The following is a 24,423-nucleotide window of genomic DNA, read 5'->3' on the forward strand; positions in this document are numbered from 1 at the left end:
TAATAATAATAAATAAAATAATAAAATAAAAGAAATACAATTTTGACGCCCAAAGTTTAGAGTAGTGTAGACCTTTATTGTACCACATGCCTCCTAGCCAAACTTGCCTAAAATCCTCCTAACTTTCTGTCTCCATAGGCCAGTGATGGCGAACCTTTTGAGCTCGGCGTGTCAGCATTTTGAAAAACCCTAACTTAACTCTGGTGCCGTGTCACATATAGACATTTTTTGATCTTTGCAACCATAGTAAAACAAAGATTTATATTTTTGATATTTATTTTATATATTTAAATGCCATTTAACAAAGAAAAATCAACCCCAAAAATGAGTTCGCGTGTCACCTGTGACACGCATGTCATAGGTTTGCCATCACTGTAATAGACTGAGCATGTCAGATCACCCCCTCACCCATCACCCAGCTGGATGCAACAGAAGTGAGGAACCAAGCAGTTCTAACAACAACAAAAATCTTCCTGGGAGATTAGGGCAGAGGAAAATCTGTGGATATTAGATATTAAGGTTTTTATTTATGTTGCGACTGGAAAGTAAGGACAGGCAAATGTGTTTGGAGGAAATTCTGGGTGGAGGTGATACCTCTTCATTTCCTTCCCTCAAGGATGAAAGGGACTTGAATACTTTAGGATTTCCGTCATAAGGAAACAACAGTGTTTGGCCAGAAGATGGCGCTCTTTTAAAACAAATTTAGGCGGCTCCTTGGCACAAGAGGCAGGGAGATAGTCTCAGTTGATAACTCTCAAAAGGCTGGGAAGGAAGGGCTAAATAGAACAGGAACAATAGGAGACTAAAGGGGTGAACAAAGGTCAATGGAGCAAATGGCATTTAACATTCAGAACTGACTGATGATGCTTGTGATTTTCTGTAACATTTAGCCATGCCATCTGATATGATCTGAATGTTTGTGTCCCTCGCCACAAATTTGTATGTTGAAATTCTAACCCCAAAGTTGATGGTATTAAGACAGTGGCTCTCAACCTTCTGGCCATTTAAATACAGTTCCTCATGTTGTGACCCAACCATAAAATTATTTTTGTTGCTACTTCATAACTGTCATGTTACTACTGTTATGAATCATAATGTAAATATCTGATATGCAGGATGGTCTTAGGCGACCCCTGTGTAAGGGTCGTTTGACCGTCAAAGGGGTCGCGACCCACAGGTTGAGAACCTCTGTATTAAGAGGTGGGGCCTTTGGGGGGTGATTAAGGGATGAGGGTGGAGCCTTCATGAATGGGATCAGTGCCCTTATAACAGAGACCCCCACAGAGATCCCCTGCCCCTTCCATCGTGTGATGGAAGCTAGAAGTCCATGAACCAGAAACTGGGCCCTTACCAGACACCAAATCTGCTGGAGTTTATGGCATTTTGTTAATATCAGCCCAAATGGATCAAGACACCATCTCACTTTTTATTTCCTTCCTCTGCCCTATGCAGTGTCCTTACCAACTTACTACACAGTGACTTACAGAGGTCTGAGGACAGATCCAAGAAACCTCCTAAATCTCATGTCCTTCTAGAAACTTCCCCTGCATTCATAGTATTTTATATCTGTGACAGCACTGGCCAGAGTCTAAACAAATTTGTTACTTGGTATCTACAGTAGATTATGTGTTACATGAGGTAAATTCTGTCTTTTCACTGCTGAATCTCAGTGGTACCTGCCAGTACATAGTAGGTGCTCAGTGTTTGTTGAATGATTGTAAAATACAGGGCAATCACCGCCCACAAAAATGTAAAAGTACCTTCTTTCTGCCTCTCTTCTAAAAGGTCAATGAATAAGAGTGAATGCTTGTTTGCTACAACCCAAATTACTTCATGTTCCCATCAACTAGATAAGGGCAAGTTCAGGTGTGTCCTATTTATTTTGGTGATAGCAACCCATCAAATGTCTCATCATGTTGCTCTGTGGACATTTAAGCAACCCCCTCCCCAGCCATTCCCCTTCTCTTTTTCTTGCTCCCACCCCACCACCCAAGCATACGCCCACACCACTCCACTGTGCCACAGTTTCACCTACGGATCTTGGTGGTTCTTAGAAAACCTCTGAGGCCCATTGAATAGGCAAAGATGGTTCCCACTGAGGAGTGGCTATACAGGAGTATAAATAAATGTCTTGTATGAGTCATGTATGCACAGAGTGGAGTCTTGCTTGAGTGGCCTGCTCTACACCTTGAAGGAATTCTAAGTTCCCTCAAGCCTCACACTGGCAAGAATCTTTTTTGACAGCCGTGACAAACTGAGGCAGAGGCCATGCTTGGCACATAGTACATGCTAAATAAATATCGGTGGCAGGACCAGCTGAAGCTACTGATTTCTCCATGGAGCAAATTACATGTTCCCCTTCTAGTCCTCTGTCTCTCCAAACCTTTATCATCACTGGTTTGAGGGCCAGAGAAGAGGTGCAGGTTGGGGTGAGGCCCACCTCTTCCTTGATGCGAGAAATCTCGGTCTTTGGTGTGATCAGGAATGCTAGTTATACACCAATTGAAGCAATCTAGTGTTTTGACCCCCAGATGCCCTCGAAATGGGTCAGTGAGCAAGGGAGGCCTGAGGAAGGGGCATCTGCCGCTCCTCCTTGCCCAGAAGAGAATGTGAACTTGCTTCTGAGCAGGGCTGGAAGCTGCTGGCCCTTGCCATCAGCAGCTTGAAGGCTTGGGGGGCAATGGGGAATGATTAGGAGCATGGCAACATTTCATTTCCTGTTCGCCCCCACCCCCAAGTGAGGGAGGAACCACAACAGCAAACTGAACAAAGAGGCTCCAGGAGGCAGCTGCAGCTGTGGGCTCTGCTGGCATTCCAGGTCCTGAGAAGTGAACTGGGCTCCTCCTGCCCAGCCAGGCCAGGGAGGGGCAAGGGAGCAGCTCTGGGCAGCCTTCGGCATCTGCTGCACCAAGGCCCGCAGGGAGCCTCTTCCCTTATTTGCTGAGCAGAAGTGGATGGCGGTGGGTGCGGCTGGTCAGGGCTGTTCCTGGCATCATGGACTTCACCACCCTGCACTAAGGTGAGTTCCTGACCCTCACTCACCCTGTGAGAGCAAAGGCCTTGGGGCAACAGCAACTCCACCCCCATGGGCTGGGGCAGGCCTGGAGGTGAGGAAAGATTTGCTGCTCTGGACCGGCTCCTCTTGATTCTTTCCACTCAGAAGTTTGTCGTCTTCAAAGGTCCCAGGAGGGGCACAAACTCTGCCATAGCGCTGAGGAGGGCGCCCCAGGGAAGTAGAGTGAGCCTTCCCCAAAGTGGAGGCTGAAGCAGCCATCTGGAGAGGGAGCATGCAAGCGTCCAGGGTAGCGGTTCTCAACCCGTGGGTCGCGACCCCTTTCGGGGTCGAACGACCCTCTCACAGGGGTCGCCGAAGACCATCGGAAAACACATATATCATTACATATTGTTTTTGTGACGAATCACCATGCTTTATGTTCCATTTGTAACAATGAAATTGGGGGGCACCACACCATGAGAAACTGTATTAAAGGGTGGCGGCATCAGGAAGGTTGAGAACCACTGGTCCAGGGCAAGGGGTCAGGCTGTAAGCCCTGGGACTGCGGGGTCTGAGTGGGCGCTAAGGAGGGAGTGTCCAGCCGGACCGGCCCTGCTGGGGAACTGGAAGAAAACGCCCTGGGTTCTTGGTGACATTTCTTGCTTCCTCCAGTTTGTGTCCTCCGTCCGGGGTGTGTCCCAGCCCAGAACATTCTCTCCCCCTTCTGGTGTGCACTCAGGGCTGGGACAAAGCGGGGCAGGGGGAGGGGGCAGAAATGTCTGGCAAAGAGACCCCCGTAGCCCCGCGCCACCACTCCCTCCCTTCCCTACCCAGAGCCCCAGAAATACAACCTTTTAAAAGCAATTACCTTACTGTAAAAAAGAAAAAACTCTTACTATTTGCAACAGCATGGATGGACCTGGAGAGCATTATGCTGAGCGAAATAAATCAGTCAGAGACAGATATATCACATGATCTCACTCATTTGTGGAATATAATGAACAACATAACCTGATGAACAAAAACAGAACCAGAAACAGAGAAGCATCCATCAGACTGTCAAACCTCAGAGGGAAGGCAGGGGAGGGAGGGGGTAAGGGGGAGAGAGCAACCAAAGGACCTGTGTGCATGCATATAAGCATAACCAATGGACACAGACACCAGGGGGTGAGGGCATGAATATGGGGGTGGGAATGGCAGGGGAGAAGTCAGTGGGGAGGGGGGGAAGGAGACACATGTAATACTTTCAACAATAAAGAATTTAAATTAAAAAAAAACTAAAAGCAATTACCTTACCTAACAGGGACAGTTTCAGGGAGATAGCTCCATTCTATGTATAAAACCCAAAGCTCAAGTCCACAACATCCTTTACATGAGAAAGGGCAACATACGTTCTCACAGCCAGTAAAGTGGATGCTGTGGGAGCCTCTCCCTGGGTCCCCAGCTGCTAGGAATACAAGCTGATCTCAGTTCACAGCTGCATTCCTCACCCAAAGTAGCACCCCCCACCCCCCCAGAGGATGGCTAAGGAAGGGATGTGGAGGCCAGACCCCCTAGCCTCAGTGGGGATCATTCTGAAGGGCCTTCCCAGCTCCTCCTTAGGATCTGCTGAGGCCTCAGTTGCAACCATTTTGAAGGTCAACTCCTGTCCAATTCTGCCTTCCTCGTCCCTGTACTTGGCAGTTGTCCTCAATAAACTTTCTGCCCTGACTCTGTAGCTCAGAGTCTATTACCAGGAAACCTAAGACAAAGGAGTGAACCAAGATACAGAAAGGCAGAGTGACTTGCATAGTCGACTATAGATACTGGTAAGCAACAAATACATGAATCACACGATGCTGCCATTAGAAGAATCATTAGAAGTCAAGTACAACTCACCCTTTTCCAGATGGGGAAATTTAGACAGAGAACTAAATTGTTATGAGTTAATTAGGTGAGAAAGTTTCTATCAGACTCTACACCAGTGGTTCTCAACTTTCCTAATGCCGCGACCGTTTAATATAATTCCTCATGTTGTGACCCAACCATAAAATTATTTTCGTTGCTACTTCATGACTGTAATGTGGCTACGGTTATGAATCGTCATGTAAATATCTGATATGCAGGATGTATTTTCATGGTTACAAATTGAACATAATTAAAGCATTGTGATTAATCACAAAACAATATGGAATTATATATGTGTTTTCCGATGGTCTTAGGTGACCCCTGTGAAAGGGTCGCTCAGCCCCCAAAGGGTCACGACCCACAGGTTGAGAACCGCTGCTCTACACTGACTGATTCTAGCCCAGGCAGACAATATTCTAAAATTTAATCAGCCCCCAGGAAACCTAGATAAAACATGAGAGAAAACCAAACTATGAGAAGTTGTAATCAATACAAAGTGGCTTTTTTAAACCCATTATCCACGGACAATGCCTCATTGTAACCTCCTGCCATAAGAAGCCATTTAATCTTGGGACTATCCACTAAATAGAGAAGCCAGGTCTGAGTCAGAGTGGTAGTGCACTTTATTAAGAAATGAAACAGTACCATACAGGCAAAAGCATATTTCAGTTGCAAAAAAAAACCCACACACACATATGCATAGCCCCACAGGTAGCAATGGGACACATTTCAGACAGGACATTAGACATCAAGTTCACAACCAAACAAAATGTAGTTTATGATCTTGCAATACTTTTCTTCAGTGTAGTATAAATACTTATTTAACGGTTATGACAAAAAGGATAACTTTTAAAATCTAATTATTGATCTTACAATGGAGTAAGGCCAACTCAAGTCTTCAGAACTGTGAAACAGACGCCTTAACAGGGCAACCCCCTATCAGCTGCCTGAACTGACTATTTTCTCTAGTCTCCTAAATCAGCTAAAACACTTTTCAAATGAAAGGCAAAGAGCAGCATAAAAACCCTGCTCTTTGCCCTTAGGATAGGCAAAACAAATACCTTAACTCCTCACACCAGGGCCATTACTTAATTTTGGACTTATGATAAGGTTAATTATGTAATAAACTTGGGTTGGTTTCCTTTGGCAGTCTTTAATTCCCATTTAATAAAAAATAGATTAGGTTAAGGAGTGTTAGGAGATAACGAGAATTTAGAATAAAATGCTGAATATGGGAGAAGAAACAGTCGACTCAACAGCTATAAAACAAACGTGACACAATGGTATCACACTATAATAAAAGCATAAAATAACTGAGGCATATAACTGACCTGATAAAAAATATCTTGAATCTAACTTGTTTAATGTGTGGAAGTATGTTCTTCGATATTTTTATTTAAAATTTTTGGCACATAAAAGAGTGTCAGCTATCCTTCACTGATGTGCAGGATGGGGTGTTACTGTATATCCAGCACTTGCGTACCTGAGTTCACTGAATCTTCTCAACTGCTTAATTTGATCACATGTGTGTTGATATTTTCCCCAGATGTTTATACTAAGAAAAGAGGTGTCTTGTGGCTGAAACCTTTGGAAGAAGCTTTACAGTTTTGACAGGTTTTAAATGGGAAAGACAAGAGGTAGGCACTAGTCTGGGCCCACACTACTCCTTAGAGAACTTAGTCTTCATATGTGAAATCACTCCATTTCATGCCTTTTATAAAATTTAATACCTAAGGCAAGTGAATGTATAATAGAGCCCTGATTTCCTTTCTGTATCTTATAGTCTAACAAATAACAACAAAAATTCTAATGTCTATTTCAGGTATTTGAGAGAAATTATCATGCTAATACTTACTCTAAGCTAACTATGTTAAAGAGCTATTTAAGTTAACAGATCTATAATTCTATTATGGTCATAGGAAAAAAGAAAAAAAAATATGCCACTACGGGCCAGGGTCTCCCTGAAAGAAAAAAAAAAAAAAAGAAAAATACTGCTTTCTTGAAATTGGTAGAGAATGTTATCATCAAGGATGAGTGAAGTGATGTCTAGTCACCTTCCAGGAAGAAAAGATGCTTCATGCAGAGCTATTCAGGGATGCCTCATGAGGACAACCCTGTCACTAGTTCGCTCTGCTCACCTGGAGAGCTGCACAAAAGTCACAGAAAGTCAATTTAATCATTATGCCTTGGTAAACACTCTCCTCTTTAAGCAGAAAAATAGGAAAATATACAGGCAAGCTAAGACTGAGGCTAGATGTCTAGAAACTCTGCAGGAATTAGAAGTGGTCAGAAGATTCCTGAGGCAACAACCCACAAAATGTATCCCCGCAACCACTGGTCTACCTCCACTGCGTTCATGTCCTATTCCTTCATACTAAGTGGGCTCTGGACCTATGCCTCACATTTCCTAAGGACTGAAAAGATCAGTCACAACCTCTACAGAAAGTTAACTGTTTCATTTCTGCAATTACCAGGCATTTTATGTTAAAGGGAGAAAAACAGGTCACAGAAGTTGTTCCTGATGAGCACTTTAACTCGAAACTAAGAGACTGATTACAAGATCTAACACACCTATCAACATGAATTAATCTACACAAACAAGATGGAGCATGCTCTCCACTGGTTATTAGGTGGGATTCTATAAGTTGTTTTTACTTTAACACAGACTAAACTAAGGTTTAACATTCAGTGCACTTAACAATAGTCTAATGAGACACAGCCATTAATTTGTTAACATTTCCCTCCTGATGGTACTGGGAACGGGTAAGCAGCGAGTGTGCTTCAGGACCGGTCTAGCAGCCTGCACTTGTACACCACAAAACACAGGGCAGACATGGATGTGGAAAACCCAATGAGCTTGAGCAGGCCTGGCACAGAGGGGAGGTTTCTTTCCCAGAAGGTGTGTGTGATTTCAACAGCTGGGACATCCTAGATGAAAGAACACAGTTCATTAGCAGAAGACTTCTGTACTAACAAAGAGGGGCAAAACAAATGTGTAAAATTAGTGCATGAATATGCTTTGGAGAGTGGCACCTACAATTACACCAGACGCTAGAAGGTGAAAGATACATGTTTTTCATGTAGTCACTAGTCCAGGGGTGGGCAACCCCTGGCACGCGTGCCAAACGTGGCATGCCAGTAACTTTTGCTGGCACACGAAACCCTCTCTTATAATCTTCCACTTACAATTTTTTCCTTAATATCAACTTTTTTTAAAGATAAATTCAGTGTAGGTGCATCTTAGATAAATAAATAATTTTACATAACAAGTTATCTTAAAGACCATAGACATGGATTGACGAGAGAGGTGAAGAGCAATTTCTATGCCTATGCCTTAACTCTCCCTGCCTTCCTAGATCCGACCAGTGTTTTGGTTTCAATAAAAATAAATGTATTTTTTCATCATCATATGCTGTGTTTTTGTCGCTCGAATGAATTTTATTATTTTTTCAAGGTTCTTCACATACGTACACCTTAAGGGATATCAAGTAGGCGTAACATGTTCTCAAAAAGTTAGGGTTGGCACGCAGAAGGATTGTGAGTCAGGGATTTTGCTGGTTCTGGCACGCACTCACAAAAAGGTTGCCCACCCCTGCACTAGTCTCTGGTGATGAAGCTGCCAAACTTACCTCTGACTCAGGCTCTTCGATGTCTTGATTTGTCTCTTTTCCCAGAGCATTCAAGATCTGAAAGAAAGTGGCAATGGTATTGTGAAATGAGGTTTTCTAGTGTTGACAAATTCAAGGCCCTCCTGGCCACCGATGAGCCCCCTGAGTGGAGTAAGGGGCAGAGAAGTAGACATACAGATTTATCAGTGTCAAGATCCAGAAAGGCCAGATGCCAAAAACACTGCTGGACTCAGGAGGGAGGCTCCCTTACCGATCTAGCTGCTCGCTCTCCAGCTTCAACAGCTCCTTCCATGTACCCGCTCCAATGTGTGGCTGTCTCCGTTCCAGCAAAATGAATTCTGTCTACTGGTTCTCGAATTATCCTTCAAGGGAACAGAGAGGTCACACAGTTACCTGAGAAGGCACTGAGGATGAATGAGTCAATTGCTGCCCTCATTTATCCCAGAGAAGACAGGGTAACTCAAATTGTTTCAAAAAGTTCCATGTGACTCAGCCAAAGGTGAAAGGCTCTCCCTTATTTCCTGGGCCTGCACCCAAGGGTCTAAACTTTCAAGCCAGAGAGAATCAGGCTGTCAGATCATCAATCACTAGAGGCGACGTTGACCTTTTCCTAGCCATTCAAAATTGGAATCTAAGAATATGCATTAAACCCAGTCAGATTTGCTGTATGTTTTATGTCTGTAGTCCATTCTGCTCTCTACACCATCTTTCCAAAGGGGTGGATTCTGCAAGGGATCACATCTGCTGGCACACCCCAACCATGTAGGCACTGCCAGGTTGTCAGGAATAACTATACTGGAGAGTAGGAAGACAGGAAGGTTAAATGATTTCTGGCAAAGAAAAGACCTGAGGGGAGCCCGGCCGGTGTGGCTCAGTGGTTGAGCATCGACCTATGAACCAGGAGGTCATGGTTCGATTCCCAATCAGGGCATATGCCCAGGTTGCAGGCTCCATCCCCAGTGTGGGGCATGCAGGAGGCAGCTGATCACTGATTCTCTCTCTCTCCTTCTCCCAATAAAAACACTTAAAAAAAAGACCTGAGGGATTATATGTATGTCTCCTTAAAAAAAAAGACACTCATAGACACACTATACAGTTAGTGTCTATGAATTTATCTGTAGATTGGCTGAGGGCAGGGTAGTGGGCCTTCTCTTACAGAGGTCTTGCCAAAGAGAACCACGGAAGGGCAGGGTTGAATGGACAACTCTCCTCTCCGACCTTGTTGGCTTTGACTCCTACCATGTCTGCAGCCACTTTCAGAAAATCTCCCAAGCTGCCCATTTATATCCCAAAGGCCTTCACCTCAACCTACTGCCATACCTTTTTCCAGCTTAGGAATCTTTTGCTTCATCTCTTGCTGATCCTAGTCCCATCTTATAGACTTCAGAACCACTCCAGTTACTCAATCCTGCTATCACTACCAACGAGTATTTGATTCAATTAATAATAAAAAAACCACAAATAATAATCTCATGTAAGGAAAGGATTAATAAATTCTTCTTCCTCGTGACAAATGTGACCTTCAGTTAACTTTCTAGCTCTGTTCCTTTAAAAACCTGATGAAGGCATAATGCCATCTATGTTATCAGGCAATACTGCCCTACAATGATAAATTGCATCTGGGCTGGGAAGACGGGCATGGATTGTAAATACCTCGCAGGAGGCTATCATTTTGAGCTTCATTGAGTGTGGTGCCCCTTGCAGGGACCCTGAACACCATGTCTATGAGGTTGAGACAATGACTCCTATGGGGCTTCTAAGCCAAGATGGACTCCTCCACCTTGGGTGGCTATCACCTCTTCACACCTTAGCTGTGTACAATGGGGATTCCTTCCCCTGAAGATGAATATGTCTGTGACAAGACATGTTTAGCCCACGTCCTTCTATGTAGACTGGTGCCCAGGAACCTGGAGGGGTCATGTGTGACTAAATGCCTAATTGAGCTCAAGAAGGCCTCTTGGAAGACACTGCAACTTGCAGAATTCTCACATGTACTGCTGCCATGTGAAATCCTCACCAGTATTCTGCTATTGTTCTATGTGCTGACAGCTATTGTTTCATTGTACCAACATACTTGTTTTTCTATGGGCATCTAGAAATATACAAATTGACTACTTAAGACATTAGAAATAGGAATGCTGACTCCTATTTCTAAAATTCCTGTTGAACTTTGCTTATATTGTAAGTTTAGTGTATGTCTTGTATTAATTGATATAGTGTGTGGGTAATACCTTCCATATCGAGTCATAATGCCAGGAGGAAAGTAGGCGGTGTAGCAGCCTCCAGAGTACTGTTCTTCGCACCAATTCTTTTCTTCATAATGAACTGGCTGAAGTTCAATGGGAAGAAAATTCCAAAGGAAAGAGAAAGCTGAAATTCTATCAGTCAACAATGAAGGCTCTTGTGTATTTTACTTGAACAAAAAGTTTACATTTTTTAAAAAGGTGGACCTGTTTTTCTAGCACATTAAGGGAAACATGACAGAACCAAGTAATGGTCTTTTGTGAGGTACCATGTATACTTTTGACTTTCTCAACCTCTAGGGGAGACATGAAGCATTTCAATAGCTGGGCACAGGACATCTCCAGGCAGATTCTGAACTCTATACCTAAGTCTACAGGAAATCCCATCAATAATCAGGCCCTGGAAAAGTTTGCTCAAATCTCTAAATTCTCTAAATAGAACAGATGGATGCTTCCCCCTCCACCAGCGCATTACTGCTGGGGGGAAAAAAAAGGTGGATGGAGAAGGTAGAAGATAAACAGTGTCTGAGAAATACTTTTTTGGAACACTTCTCTAAGCTAGAAAAGTGAATGATAGGAATTCTGATAAAAAGGGGAGGATTAAAGATGAAGACGTTTCTCAAGGGACATAAGAGAACCTCCTATGATTTTCCTAACACCTTCTGCAAATTTATTATTTGAACAGTTCAGAGATAATCTCCTAAAAGAGCCCTAAACTATCTGCTAGGATTTTCAGAAAGAATTACATGCTCATACTTGCTTTCAGTGGTGGATTGAAAGCACTGAAATTCCAAAATGAACTATGAACTGAGTCTACAAATGGGAAAACAAATTAGCATGACTTTGACCTGAGCAGAGTCTACATTCAGTTACACTGTCAAGTATATACTGCGGTATATAATAATATACAGGCCCTCAGTTCTGGGAACTGATCTGATCTACCCTGGAGATAATACCTGCAGCTCCAGGCTCTGACTACAATTGGTTGCCAATTATTCAGTGAACATTTAAATACTCCAAGGCAGTGGTCGGCAAACTGCGGCTCGCGAGGTCTGTATTTTGTGGAAGAGCCACATTCAAGGGGCCAAAAAGCCGCATGTGGCTCGCGAGCTGCAGTTTGCTGACCACTGCTCCAAGGCATGACTACATCAGAAACTGCTTGCCCCTGACAGCAGCTTTTAATGACCTCTGTCATTGCTGCAGTTACTCCTCCAGTGAGCATATCCCTTTATACTCTCTCCATAAGACTGTCAGAAAACATGAATCTGCTTTGCTTATTCATTGGAGCAAACCGAGAACCACCTGCTAGGTATTAAAGCTGGGTGTTCTTACGTGTAAAGCTTCCTCACTTCCCAGCACTTTGGAGTACAACTCACAGATTATTTTCTTTCTATAAAAAAGAACCAAAATGTTAAGCAAGTAATAGCTTATGGGCATAGAATAAACACTGTTAGTTCCAGGGCTCTTGCCAGCATTTTACCACGGAAGGTTTTAAGGGAGAGACAATGCCAGTTCTGAGGTGATGTTATACAACATTAGGTGGCTATTTAAGTCCAGAACAGGCAGGAAATGTTTGTTTTCCCTTTAAGGAGCTGTTTGTACTAATCACAAAGGAAAGGCAGAATTGGAAGTGCTCTCAAAACTACTACCCTCTTGCCTGGTATGGTTCAGTGGTTGAGCTTCCACTCATGAATCAAGAGATCACAGTCAGGGCATATGCCTGAGTTGTGGGCTTGAACCCCAGTAGGAGGCGTGCAGGAGGCAGCTGATCAGTGATTCTCTCTCACTGATGTTTCTATCTTTCTCTCCTTCTCCCGTCCTCTCTGAAATCAGTAAAAATATTTTTTAAAAAAACCTACTATGCTCTGTCTCTCTCTGTCTAATCCAGCAGTTCTGAACCTGTGGGTCGCGACCCCTTTGGTCCTGCTAGACCTCTTTCACAGGGTCGCCTAAGACCATCCTGCATATCAGGTATTTACATGACAATTCATCACAGTAGCAACATGACAGTGATGAAGTAGCAACAAAAATAATGTTATGGTTGGGTCACGACATGAGGAACTGTATTTAAAGGGCCAGAAGGTTGAGAACCACTGGTCTAATCCAAGCCCCTTATTTTAGAGATGAGAAGGTTGGGGCTCAGTGCACTGAAGAGAGTTGTTCCACATCACTCGGCTAATTAATGACAGGGCTGAGGTTCAACTCTCCTGAGTATCCCACCTGTAGTAAGTGCTCAATAAAAATGTATTTAAAAAAATCCATCTTCAGCCTAGAATGGTACCCTCTATGATGTAGATATAGATGACTGATACTTACGTACTTCATATGAGGTTACAAGGAATAATGCCAACATTCTGAGTCGATTAGAAAGCAAAAGTATTGATCATCCTGAAAAACTTAATGAGGTTTAACTTATTTTTGGGACATATAATAAAATCTTTATTAAAACAGCCCTAGCTGGTTTGGCTCAGTGGATAGAGCATCAGCCTGCAGACAGAAGGGTCCCGGGTTTGATTCTGGTCAAGGGAAACATGCTCGGATTGGGGGCTCGATCCTCAGTGGGGAGGTGTGCAGGAGGCAGCCGATCAATGATTCTCTCTCATCATTGATGTTTCTATCTCTCTCTCCCTCTTCCTTCCTCTCTGAAATCAATAAAAAATATTAAAAAAATATTAAAACAGAGTGAAACCTAAAATCTAATTAACCTACATTGCCTCTAATTTTTCATTCTTGAGTGATAAATCAGTTATAATAGGAATGTGAGTCATTGTTTACTGTATTTCATATTATTAGTTGAGTCAAGAATGAATTCAGACAAATATATCAGGAAATTATCTTCCCCATTCCTTGCTCCCATTAAAATTAAAAATTTTTGGAAAAGTATGTACTACAAGGATGTTGGAGCAATGCACTGACTGTTTAGTTGGGCTCTAAAAATGAGAGAACATATTTTAATGATGGCCAACAGAGTTCACTATGTAAATCACTTTGCAGTTGAATTTACCCACTGGTTTCTAAATCTGGCTGCTCACAGCAATTACTTGAAAAGCTTGTTAAAAAATAATCTGGCCCCACCTCTAACCTACCAAATCATAATCTATCATCCTCAAAAAAATATATTTTCCAAACATTTTTTAAAATGTAAGTATAGTTATTATATAATCTTACATTGGTTATATTAGTTTCAGGTGTACAATGTAGTGATTTGAAATTTTTATACCATACAATGTGATCACCTCACTAATTCTAGTAATTATCTGTCATCATGTAAACTTATCACAATATTAGTGACTATATTCCCCTTCCCCTTTTTATCCATCCCACTGCAATCCTTCCCTCTGGCAACCACCCCTTTGTCCTCTGTTCCTATGAGTGTGTTTGGTTTTGTTTGTTTTAGATTTCACATATAAGGGAAAGCACATGGTATTTGTCTTTCTCTGTGTGACTTATTCTACTTAGCATAATAGCCTTTAGGTCCATCCATGTTGTCACAAATGGCAAGATTTTATTCTTTTTTATTGCTGTGTAATATTCGTGTGTATGAGTTGTGTGTGTGCAGGCATACACACAACATCAAACATTCTAGGAAGATTTTGATACGGTGGGTTCTTGAACTGTTGCTCTAGTCAATGCCATATTCAGACTTACAAAGGTTTTGTCATATAAAAACTTTTGAGAAGTTCAGATACCATTTGGAATCATAGCCAAATGTCTACACTCAGACTGATGTTTATTTTACTATTAACAAAGAGGGGAAGCAGGAAATCCAAACGAAAATGTCAAGCTTAGTATGGCATAATGAAAGAAAGTATGCATTAGATGCCATTCCTGGCTTTGTGATAAGCTAGATGTGCCTACGCCAAATCATTCCCCATCACTGGGCCCATAACTCTTTCTCTATTGAGTGAGTTTTCTCCATCTGTCTTACAGGAAAACCCTGACTTCTTAACTACTGTAAAGTCAACACAAATATGCAAACTAAATTAATATACGCTTATGGGTAAAGACTGTGTTGAGGCACTGTAGCAAAATACAAGAGGTTGATTTATTAAGATTTTGAGAATATTAGTGAATTATTGTTTTCCATAATGCTATGATATTGTTAGCACACAAAGCACATAAAGCTAACCTGCTGCATATATTTGAGAAGTAAAATCTTACCTTTGGTCTTTTTGGAGTTTAGCGAGGTGGATAGCTTTTCGAGCAAGAATGAAGCTGGAAAGAGAGGTTACATTTGAACAATTAGGTGAGAATGGTTTATCTTAAGAGTTGCCTCTTGTTTTTGCAGTGTTCTTGCCTCCAAATACTCAGAATTAACGAAATCTCCCACATCCTCCTCATATTTATCTCTACTAGAACAAATGCCATGCTGTCTTCAGTCTGCCTCTGTATCCAAAACCCCTCCTGCTAGCTGTGGGCTTCTAAATGACAGGTGGTGTCCTATTTAATATTTACCCTGAAAGTCTTGCAGTTTTTGGCATACAGTAGGAAATCAAATGACAGAAAAATTAATGTTGCATTAAATTATTATCCTGGTAGTAACTATTGCCTTCTGCTGAATACTTTATAAAAGCTGGAAAAATAAATGTAAATAAGTTTTTTTACTGGATGCCAGGGTGGGTCACCCAGATTCCTCTTCAGGACCAAGCACCCAATGCCTGCAGCTCACAGCTGATTCCACTCTGCAGCAGAAAACTGCCTGCCTCAAGATCCCCTGCCTCTCCCCAGAATGACTAGCTTGGGAGTGCAGTGGGTACCAAGGCCCATCCCCTTGCCTCAGTGCAGGACACCGCTGAAGGGTCTTCCAGCTCCAGAGCTCACAGTGGGATGGCTTAGGCCTCCACTGGTTGTCAACATTAGACAACCGAAGGACTTGTATGCATGCATATAAGCATAACCAATGGACATAAGACTCTGGGGGGTAGGGGAGGCCAGGGGAATGTCAAGTGGGGGGAGGGGAAAGGAGACATATGTAATACTCTTTGTAATACTTTAAGCAATAAAACAAAATAAAAAAACAACAGTCTCTCCCTCTGCCTGATGCAGATTCCTTCCCTTCCCCACAGGTAGAAAGCCCCAGGGCACTTCCCAACACACCTCCTGCACCCAAATCTCCTTCTCTGAGTTGGCTTCCTGGGAAACTCACCTAGCACATTCTCCCAATTTAGTAACTTGGTAAAATTCAGTTACAATCTGTTTGTTTCCCTTTAACCAAACAGATTCTATTTATTATACTGATATAACTAATAGCATGTATATTTAAAAGAATTGAATGGTGACAAGAAATCCCTAGTTATACTATTAGTAGAAAATAATTTTTTTAAAAAATCCAAATGAGTTAAGGGACAATGATATTATATCTCCATTTTAAAAGGTTTAAAATTGTATTTTGTTCTAGACAAAAAGACAAATAGATCAGGACTTAAAATGGAAGGGCTAAAAACAAGTATTTTGCCCTCTCCCTCACCCCCTAATTAAATTGTTTCTCAATCTGATTGGCAATTCATTTAGAGCTATTATTTGAGATCATTCTGGGAAGCAAAGATACAAAAACATATTTGTGTTAATCCAGAGAATAGTATTTTAGAAGAAGTTGTAGACTGTTTAGGAAATTTTAACTATTGCACTTTATGGGATATAATCATAATTTTGCTTGACTTAACACTTTATATTCTGTCTTGGTAGTAATGATTTTAGTTAAATTTTAAGTCTGCAGGAATCTATAATTTTAGACTTATGTAATTATTTCAGTGAAAATCACCAATATCTGATGAAAAATGAAATCATTTAGCTGAAAAAACTGTTTAAATTTTGGGTGCTTTATAGTTTCTTTTTTAAAGGGCAGTTGGTGTTGGTTATTTCTGTTGAATCTCAGATTGAGAATGAAATAACCACTTTGATTACTTCTGTATGGACAACTCTCCTTTACACTTCTCTTTGGCGCTTTATTGAGGAAATCAAACACATGGCTTTGGGTTGGGAACATTACACAGTTCTAAAGTACAAGTTCCTTTCTCCTTTCCAAAAGGCGCTAATGATCACAAACACAATAAGGGGCAATGAATACTCCTATCTTCAAGGCTTTCCTTGCCCAGAGCAAAGAGCAGGGTGGAGGCAATATAGTTTCAAGGTAAGAACAGGGTGGAGGCAATAGTCCAGATAAAACGTTTTAGAAACTGCCTAAATAACCCCATTACCATCTGGGAACTGTCAGCTTCTGCTATACATGTCCTTGTTCAGGGGTCCTCAAACTACGGCCCGCGGGCCACAAGCAAATACAAATATTGTATTTGTTCCCGTTTTGTTTTTTTACTTCAAAATAAGATATGTGCAGTGTGCATAGAAATTTGTTCATAGTTTTTTTTTAAAGTATAGTCCGGCCCTCCACCGGTCTGAGGGACAGTGAACTGGCCCCCTGTTTAAAAAGTTTGAGGACCCTGTACCTTGTTAATAAAGCTTAAGAAAGCCCAGAAGAGCAGATGCTACAATATCTAACTCCCAGGGCAAGAAGAAGACCAATGTTCTTCCATCCACAAGTGGACTAATCTTGATTGAGTCTCCTAAAATCTCTACGTCTACCTCCTGCTTTCCTTTGGCATATAGAAGGTGATGCCAAACTGCACAATCTGAAGATGTATTGTTACTATGGTTATTACGTTGTGAGCACCTGCTGTTCTGAGAGAGGCTGATGCTGTTTCTTATATTTTACAGCCAGAGAACTACGAAATGTTTTGTTGGCAGTCTGGTAGCCGAGCCTGCTCTCTAAGTCCCTTGGATCATGGGTCTGGCTCCTTTTGTTTTTGTCATTTCCCTTCAAAGATGCAATATGGTCCTCCACGCTGCCCCGCCCCCGAGCGGTTGGCATTTGAATCTCCGCGGGCTGTGGCCGGAAATTTCCACCGGTCAGCGAGGCATGGAGAACCCGGGCCCCAGGGCCCGCTGCCCGGTGCAAGAGCAGCGTGCCCGTTGGGAGCGGAAACGCGCCTGCACCGCCCGGGAGCTGCTGGAGACCGAGCGGCGCTACCAGGAGCAGCTGGGGCTGGTGGCCACGTACTTCCTGGGGATTCTGAGAGCCAAGGGCACCCTGTAACCACCGGAGCGCCAGGCCCTGTTTGGGCCCTGGGAGCTCATTTACGGCGCCAGCCAAGAGAAAAAAAAAAAAAAAAAAAAAAAAAAAAAAAAGATGCAATATGCAGGAGCTCACCTCTCCCAGTGGTAAAGGGGAAAATCACTGGTCCCTAAAAGTCACTTGACTGCTATGTGAGCTGTTTTCTTTTGTTGTCATGTGGTAGAATAAATAGCCTTCTTCTTTGTATAGCTTTGAAGAGGGCTAAAAGACATGGCAACTGGGAGACTGTGGCACTCCTTAGTGGTCTATGGCAATCCCCTTCCCTTTCTGAACCCGAAAGGGCAGAGCAGTGGTGTATGGGATTGGGAGGAGAGGAGTAGAGCTCTCCTCTTCCAGACACAGAACTTCTCCCTGGACCATCCTTGGTGAAGGACAGCCATGGTGTGATCTACTAGGAAAATTGCCATCTACTTGAGGTCTGGCTCTGCTTCAAACTGCACTTTCTAATTAGACATCCATTTTATATCCCAGGGAAACAATGAACATGTTAATAGTTTCTATGTAGCAATGCTTGCAATGGAGAAATGGAGAAATCCCAGAAACCCTAACTTTAGAAGATTTTACAGGATAAAACAGCTCTCATTCCAGAATGGTTGTAGACATTCTATCTCTAGGCAGGGCTATTTACCATACCTCCTATTTTGTTGTGTCTTCCACTGCCCCCAATATATGTTTTATGGAGGAAAAATTATATGGGCACAAATTCAAATGGTGTCAATTTGTGTAAAGCTTCCCAGTGTTCTTGTGCTAAATACAAAATATTACTCAAACATTTTAATACATGGAAATATGATATATTTCTGTAGGGTTATTTATCATTGCTTGAGCTCAATTCCAAAACAATATGCTCTGCCAGTGTCCACAACAGTACACCAACACCATTTGAAAAATGAACACCCAGCTATAACTTACCCCATGATAGAAGGCAGTGATCCATCTGGCTTGGTGTCATCCAGGGTTATTGAAATTGGAGCCTCCTCATCTTCGATGATCATACAGCCGCAGTAGTCTTAACCAGAAGAAAATCAATAGGCTATTGAGACTCACCTCACCAGAGAATCAAGGAGAAATTTATATATATACATATATATAAACTATTTTGCTAAGGGAAAAGCAAAGCTTAAACTCTTGGGCTTTGCCCCAACCCTATAACCTATTTCCTATCAAATACACACACTTGACTATACAATATGTCTGTTCACCAGACACATAGAAAATAATGCATCTTGATGGCCTTTACATAAAGGTTATGTATGATAAATGCATGACTAAAATTTTAAGATGATCTTGGAACCCTGGAATACATAGGGAGAGACAGAGGTGTGTTAGAGTGAATTACCCCAATGAACTCATGGAAGAAGTGGCAGTAAAGAATCCTTTGAGTATGAGCAGAAGGCTTATCAACATTAGCCACCATATCTGTCCAGAACCTGCCTCATTTAATCTTCACAATAATCTGACAGTAGGTTTCATTGTTAGCATTTTACATAAAGAGACTGATGCTAAGAGAGGTGAAGTGTCACACCACAGGCCACACAGCTAGTAAGCAAGGGAAGCCTAGGAAAGTGAGATTTCAAAGCAGTGCTTTTCCCATGATGTCCCTTTGTCTCACTCTGGTCATGAAGAGTAAGTGGGAGGACATATGCCAGGAGCCAGGGTAATGGTGGCCATGCAACTAGAGGGATCTCTTCCTTCTCTTTCACTGCCAGCAAGTGTTCTTGGGGTCATTTTGTGTTATGAGGAAATTAACAAACTGGGATTTCTGCTCCTTTCTCTATCAGTTTGAAACCACTTAGCTTTTTTTTCTATTTAGTGTTAAGTATAATGTTCCTTAAAAAAAACAGTTTCTTCACTTAATACAATTTAAAAATGAATAAATGCAGCCTACCCTTCTTCTTCCAAAAGGCTTCCTTGTAATACATCATACACTTAATAATAGCTCCCATTGGAAGACGCTGCACTAACTGGTTTCTCTCACATGGCAGCTCTGGAGTAAAGTGAATCTTGCTCGTCAGAGTCGGAGGGATGGCACTAATAACGTATTTGCACTAAAAGACACAAACACAAAATAACACCTCAAATGGAAGTCAGAATATTGCAGAGGGCGTGAAACGTATTTATCATTTTGAATAATACTGAGCAGTAACAGCATACAAAATGAGGTTACTGTAACAGAAAAACAACAAAGGCAGGTCAACCAAGGCTGGTCATTTGAAAGAGACTGAGTAGGAAACATGCCAGCTTTAATTATGCCACTGCTGGGATTATATTTGGTTAGAAGTTACAGAAGACATAAGGCCTATTTAATATATGCTCCTTTTGACTAGACTGCATTACCTGATAAATTTCATTATTCAACGTCTGTATGATGATGTTGTCACCTGACTGGTCAACAAAGGTGACAGGCTGACTTAACTTCACTCTGCCCCCGAGGCGCTCCATTATCCGTTCGCTCACTTGACCAGAGCCACCTACAAACTTCCGTTCCTATAGGAGAAGGCAGACAGGACACTTTATAAAAACCCAAGGAAGGAATATCCTGTTTGCCACTGATTAGAAAACTTTCAGTAAACCAGAAGCCATACCTTCACCCTCTGTACATTTAAATGTTGGAAGAATTCATTAGGTCAGAGGCAAAGTCTAGCAAGAGACCTCTATTATCATGCTCTGCAGTTTCTGGCAATGAAAAGCAGATACTAGTTTATAAAGTCACAGAATCAAAAGAAATGTCCCCTCACACCAGTGGTCCCTTGACTGAATGCAAATATCAACAAGTCTGTGGGCTTCCAATGCCCGAGAGTGCAGTGCATGGAGGGAACCTTGAGACGTGCTATGCTTCTCCCAAGTGATATGGGTTCTTTTATTTAAAAAATAGTATTTTTTTCTAGATTTATTGAAATGGGGATACAGTTTCTAACACCCTTTGGTTTCTCAAAGCTCTAGCCAAGGGTTGTCCAGGCAGATTAAAATGTTCTCCCAGAGAACAGGCTCAGAGTGCTCTTGTAAATCATCTGGTCATCACCCAATGACATTCTAAGCATCTAAATCTCAGATATTGAGTAACTGCTTGCAAAAATGTCTGGAAGTTTCCATGCAGGGGCAGAAAGGTGAAAGCTAAGCACCTGTCTGTTCCTCCAGACATTGTTAAGAAGTTCCCTTGAGCAGCCCTGTAAATGCTCTGCCTCACTGCGATCTGCTATATTCACCATGGATATGGTGCCAGCTTAATCTAAGAAGATAGGTCCTTAATACAATGCATTTTCTAAGAAGCAGGGGACTATCTTTAGAAGATTCCCTAAGTGTACATGTAGGTAGAAATACATGTAGGTAGACTGAGGGTTGGCCCAACATCTGACAGTTAGATACCTCATTCATGCTCCTCTACAAAACTTTGCATGAGCAGCCACACCGTGATTTTTATGCTTTTATAATCAGCTATTGTTTAAATGACACCACTAAAGTTCTTTATAAAAATTTGCCCATCGTAGTTCAGATCTAAATTCATGATCTGTCTTTCCTCAAGAAACTGGGACCATTTAATTTATAATTTGACCTCTGTTTTCTAAGACTTGCTTTGAATTTTACTATTGTAGAAATGAAAAGACCATAGACTATTTTCAACTTGTTCACTGCCTACCTCTCCATGTCTACTATTGGTTGAATTAAATTATTAAATAATAAATCTAAGTTCTTTATACTGTAAACATATTATGATAATTGTTTGAGAATCATAATATGAACTGTGCTTTCCAAAAAGTTGTGTAGCATTTGGCTAGAAGTTTCTTGGCTCCTCTGAATTAAGATATCCCAGAAAGTAAAATATAGGTTTATAGGAGTAATGTGTTATTTCTGCCCATAAGTAAAGACACACAAAAATGCAACTGTCTTGCATTTGCTAAAGCTAAGGGTCAAATGGACAATAACTCTTGGGGCCACAAGAACAACTTGGGGGCTTCTGAATATTTCCTAAGGAGATGAATAATGCACTTAGCAGAGACTCTAAACCTTGCACTATGGAACAGAGCAAAGTTAGAAGTAAACTGTTCTTAATTTAAACTCATCCCATTGCGGCATAACATTCCTAGGAAGGAGAGACCCATTTTCTTTGGATAAGGGAGAACCTTGAAACAATCTCAGAGGCTGAAAAACTGGGGAATTAGGATTCTGGCCTCACTACTAGTTTGCTGTGAGTCCAGCCAATCAGCAAAAGGAGTCCATAATGTAAGTGGTATGGAGCCAGGCAAATTCTAGTTGGCAGTAGAATTTTAGAATCTAAAATGTAGAATTTGCTATTGAATGAGTGTCCATAATCCCTATGAAAATTAGAAGAACAGTCACTTCCATTCTATAACAGTTAACATGAAATAATAAGATACAGAATGGGACACAAAAGCTTTATGTCTGGAGCTAAGATGACTTTAAGTACAATAATTTTACAAGTACAGTAATCCCCTCCTTGTCTGTGTGGGGTATGTTCTAAGACCCACAGATGCCTGAAACCAAAGATGGAACCAAACCATATATATACTATGTTTTTCCTACACATATATATATACACCCTTTGTGACTTTGGCATATATGAATTGCCAGCATCAGTACTCTTGCACTTTGGAACCATTACTAAGTAAAATAAGGTTATTTGAACAAAAATATTGTGATACCACAGCAGATGAGGTGGCTACTAAGTGATCAACAGGCAGGGAGCATCTATAGCAGTGATGGCGAACCTCTGACACGTGAACTCATTTTTTTGGTTGATTTTTCTTTGTTAAATGGCATTTACATATATAAAATAAGTATCAAAAATATAAGTCTTTGTTTTACTATGGTTGCAAAGATAAAAAAAATTTCTATATGTGACACGGCACCAGTTAAGTTAGGGTTTTTCAAAATGCTGACACGCCGAGCTCAAAAGGTTCGCCATCACTGCTCTACAGTGTGGAGACCCTAGACAAAAGGACAGTTCAAGTCCCAGGCAGGATACAGTAGGAGGATGTGAAATTGCACCTTGCTTCTTAGAACACTGCACAATTTAAATTTATTAGTTGGTTATTTCTGGAATTTTCCATGTAATATTTTCGGACTGCAATTAACTGCAGCTAACTGAAATCACTAAGAGAAAAACCGTGGATTGGGGGGGACAGCTGTACTATAAATTTTTAGAAATTAGTTATTACAGTAATTTAGCTCCCCCTTACATAAATAGCCTAATTTTACCTACCTCCAAAAGGAAAAAAGTTAATCCCCAAGACCTAATTAATTCAAAATGAAAATTCTTAAGCTGTAAATTTATTTTCAGGAATAAGAAAAAGAGTGAGAAATTTTGTTTTCAGAATATATTTTTGGGATTATTTCAAGCTTCTAGTTATTTGTATTCAAAATGTAGAAGCAATTATTAAGACACTAGAGGCCCGATGCACGAAATTTGTGCAAGTGTAGGCCTTCCTTCCCCCGGCTGCCGGCACTGGCTTCCCTCCAGCACCGGGACCCAGGCTTCCCTCACAGCCCCAGCTTCGACTGGAAGGACATCTGGTCTAATTAGCATATTACACGTTTATTATTATAGATTGATCTGGGTGAGGGCAAAACTCTCAAATTAAGTTATATTTGCAAAAGAACACTCCATACCTGGCCTCCATTGGTAACCGAGAATATCCGAGTAGTGCCACCACATTGCTTCACATACCACAAGAACCACAGGGCAGACACCTCGTGAGGCTCAGAGGTCACATTGATGTTCACAAAGAGAGATGCAAACCGCCTAGCTGTCCTGGTCACAGAACAAGAGCAGATATTAGAGGTAAATACAGATATGCTTCACAGGATATCATGGTTTTAAAACACAGTGCAGTATGGTTACAAAACATTTCTATGGCTATAAAAAACAATCATGAATTCAATATATGAAGGAATGCATATTTTAACTCTTCAGAAAAATAAACTTTCCCCTTATTTTTAGGAATTATGGGTTAACTCTAAATATGCTAATCCCAGTGGAGTCTAAAGGATCAATATGCTTCTCAAGGATAACTAAGGATATCTGTTCTCCTTTATTCTCTAACATTTCAAGTTCACTGTTACACTCTCCTAGCACTATGTAACTTTTTCCATACTGCCAGTCTCCTGCTAAAAGAGGGTAGGGGCCTTGTTTGACAAATTCACCACCCTTCCTCAATGATTGGTACAGTGCCATCACATAGCAGGCCCACATGGTGACTTAATAATCTGTAAGTAACCTGGGTAATAACAGATTTTTACTGAAAAAATTATATAGTTTATACTATTTGTTAAATATACTAGTGTCCCTCTAGTTTCACATTTTTATATCTCTGTGGAATTACTTTAATATCTTTCCAAATTGTTTCTGTACTCCTATATAATCTGAAAACATTAGTACTTGTTTTATTGCAAATCACAGAACCTTTTTATTTAAAAAAGTTCTACTTCATTCACCTAACTTTCTACTTATGTTTTAGGTTCATTTTATGTTCAAACCTGCTCTGAAATCCCTAAGGGCCCTCAGTGTTGCTACTGGTTGGA

General features: G+C 41.4%; 1 protein-coding gene across 1 annotated transcript in view; it reads right to left on the reverse strand.

Annotated features, from left to right (window-relative positions):
• Nucleotides 1-5,487: 5,487 nt before the first annotated feature.
• LOC102766211 (amine oxidase [flavin-containing] A) overlaps nt 5,488-24,423 on the reverse strand; it is a 52,324-nt gene continuing 33,388 nt past the window's right edge. The window contains exons 6-15 of the mRNA XM_006755188.2: nt 23,512-23,653; nt 20,221-20,370; nt 19,772-19,931; nt 18,796-18,892; nt 14,916-14,969; nt 12,087-12,144; nt 10,743-10,840; nt 8,762-8,873; nt 8,512-8,568; nt 5,488-7,810 (exon numbers count right to left, since the gene is read on the reverse strand). Coding sequence (XP_006755251.1) covers nt 7,664-7,810; nt 8,512-8,568; nt 8,762-8,873; nt 10,743-10,840; nt 12,087-12,144; nt 14,916-14,969; nt 18,796-18,892; nt 19,772-19,931; nt 20,221-20,370; nt 23,512-23,653 — 1,075 coding nt within the window. The 3' untranslated portion in view covers nt 5,488-7,663. The remainder of the gene's footprint in view (nt 7,811-8,511; nt 8,569-8,761; nt 8,874-10,742; nt 10,841-12,086; nt 12,145-14,915; nt 14,970-18,795; nt 18,893-19,771; nt 19,932-20,220; nt 20,371-23,511; nt 23,654-24,423) is intronic.

Source organism: Myotis davidii, unplaced genomic scaffold, assembly GCF_000327345.1.
Source record: "Myotis davidii unplaced genomic scaffold, ASM32734v1 scaffold1673, whole genome shotgun sequence".
Classification (NCBI taxonomy): domain Eukaryota; kingdom Metazoa; phylum Chordata; class Mammalia; order Chiroptera; family Vespertilionidae; genus Myotis; species Myotis davidii.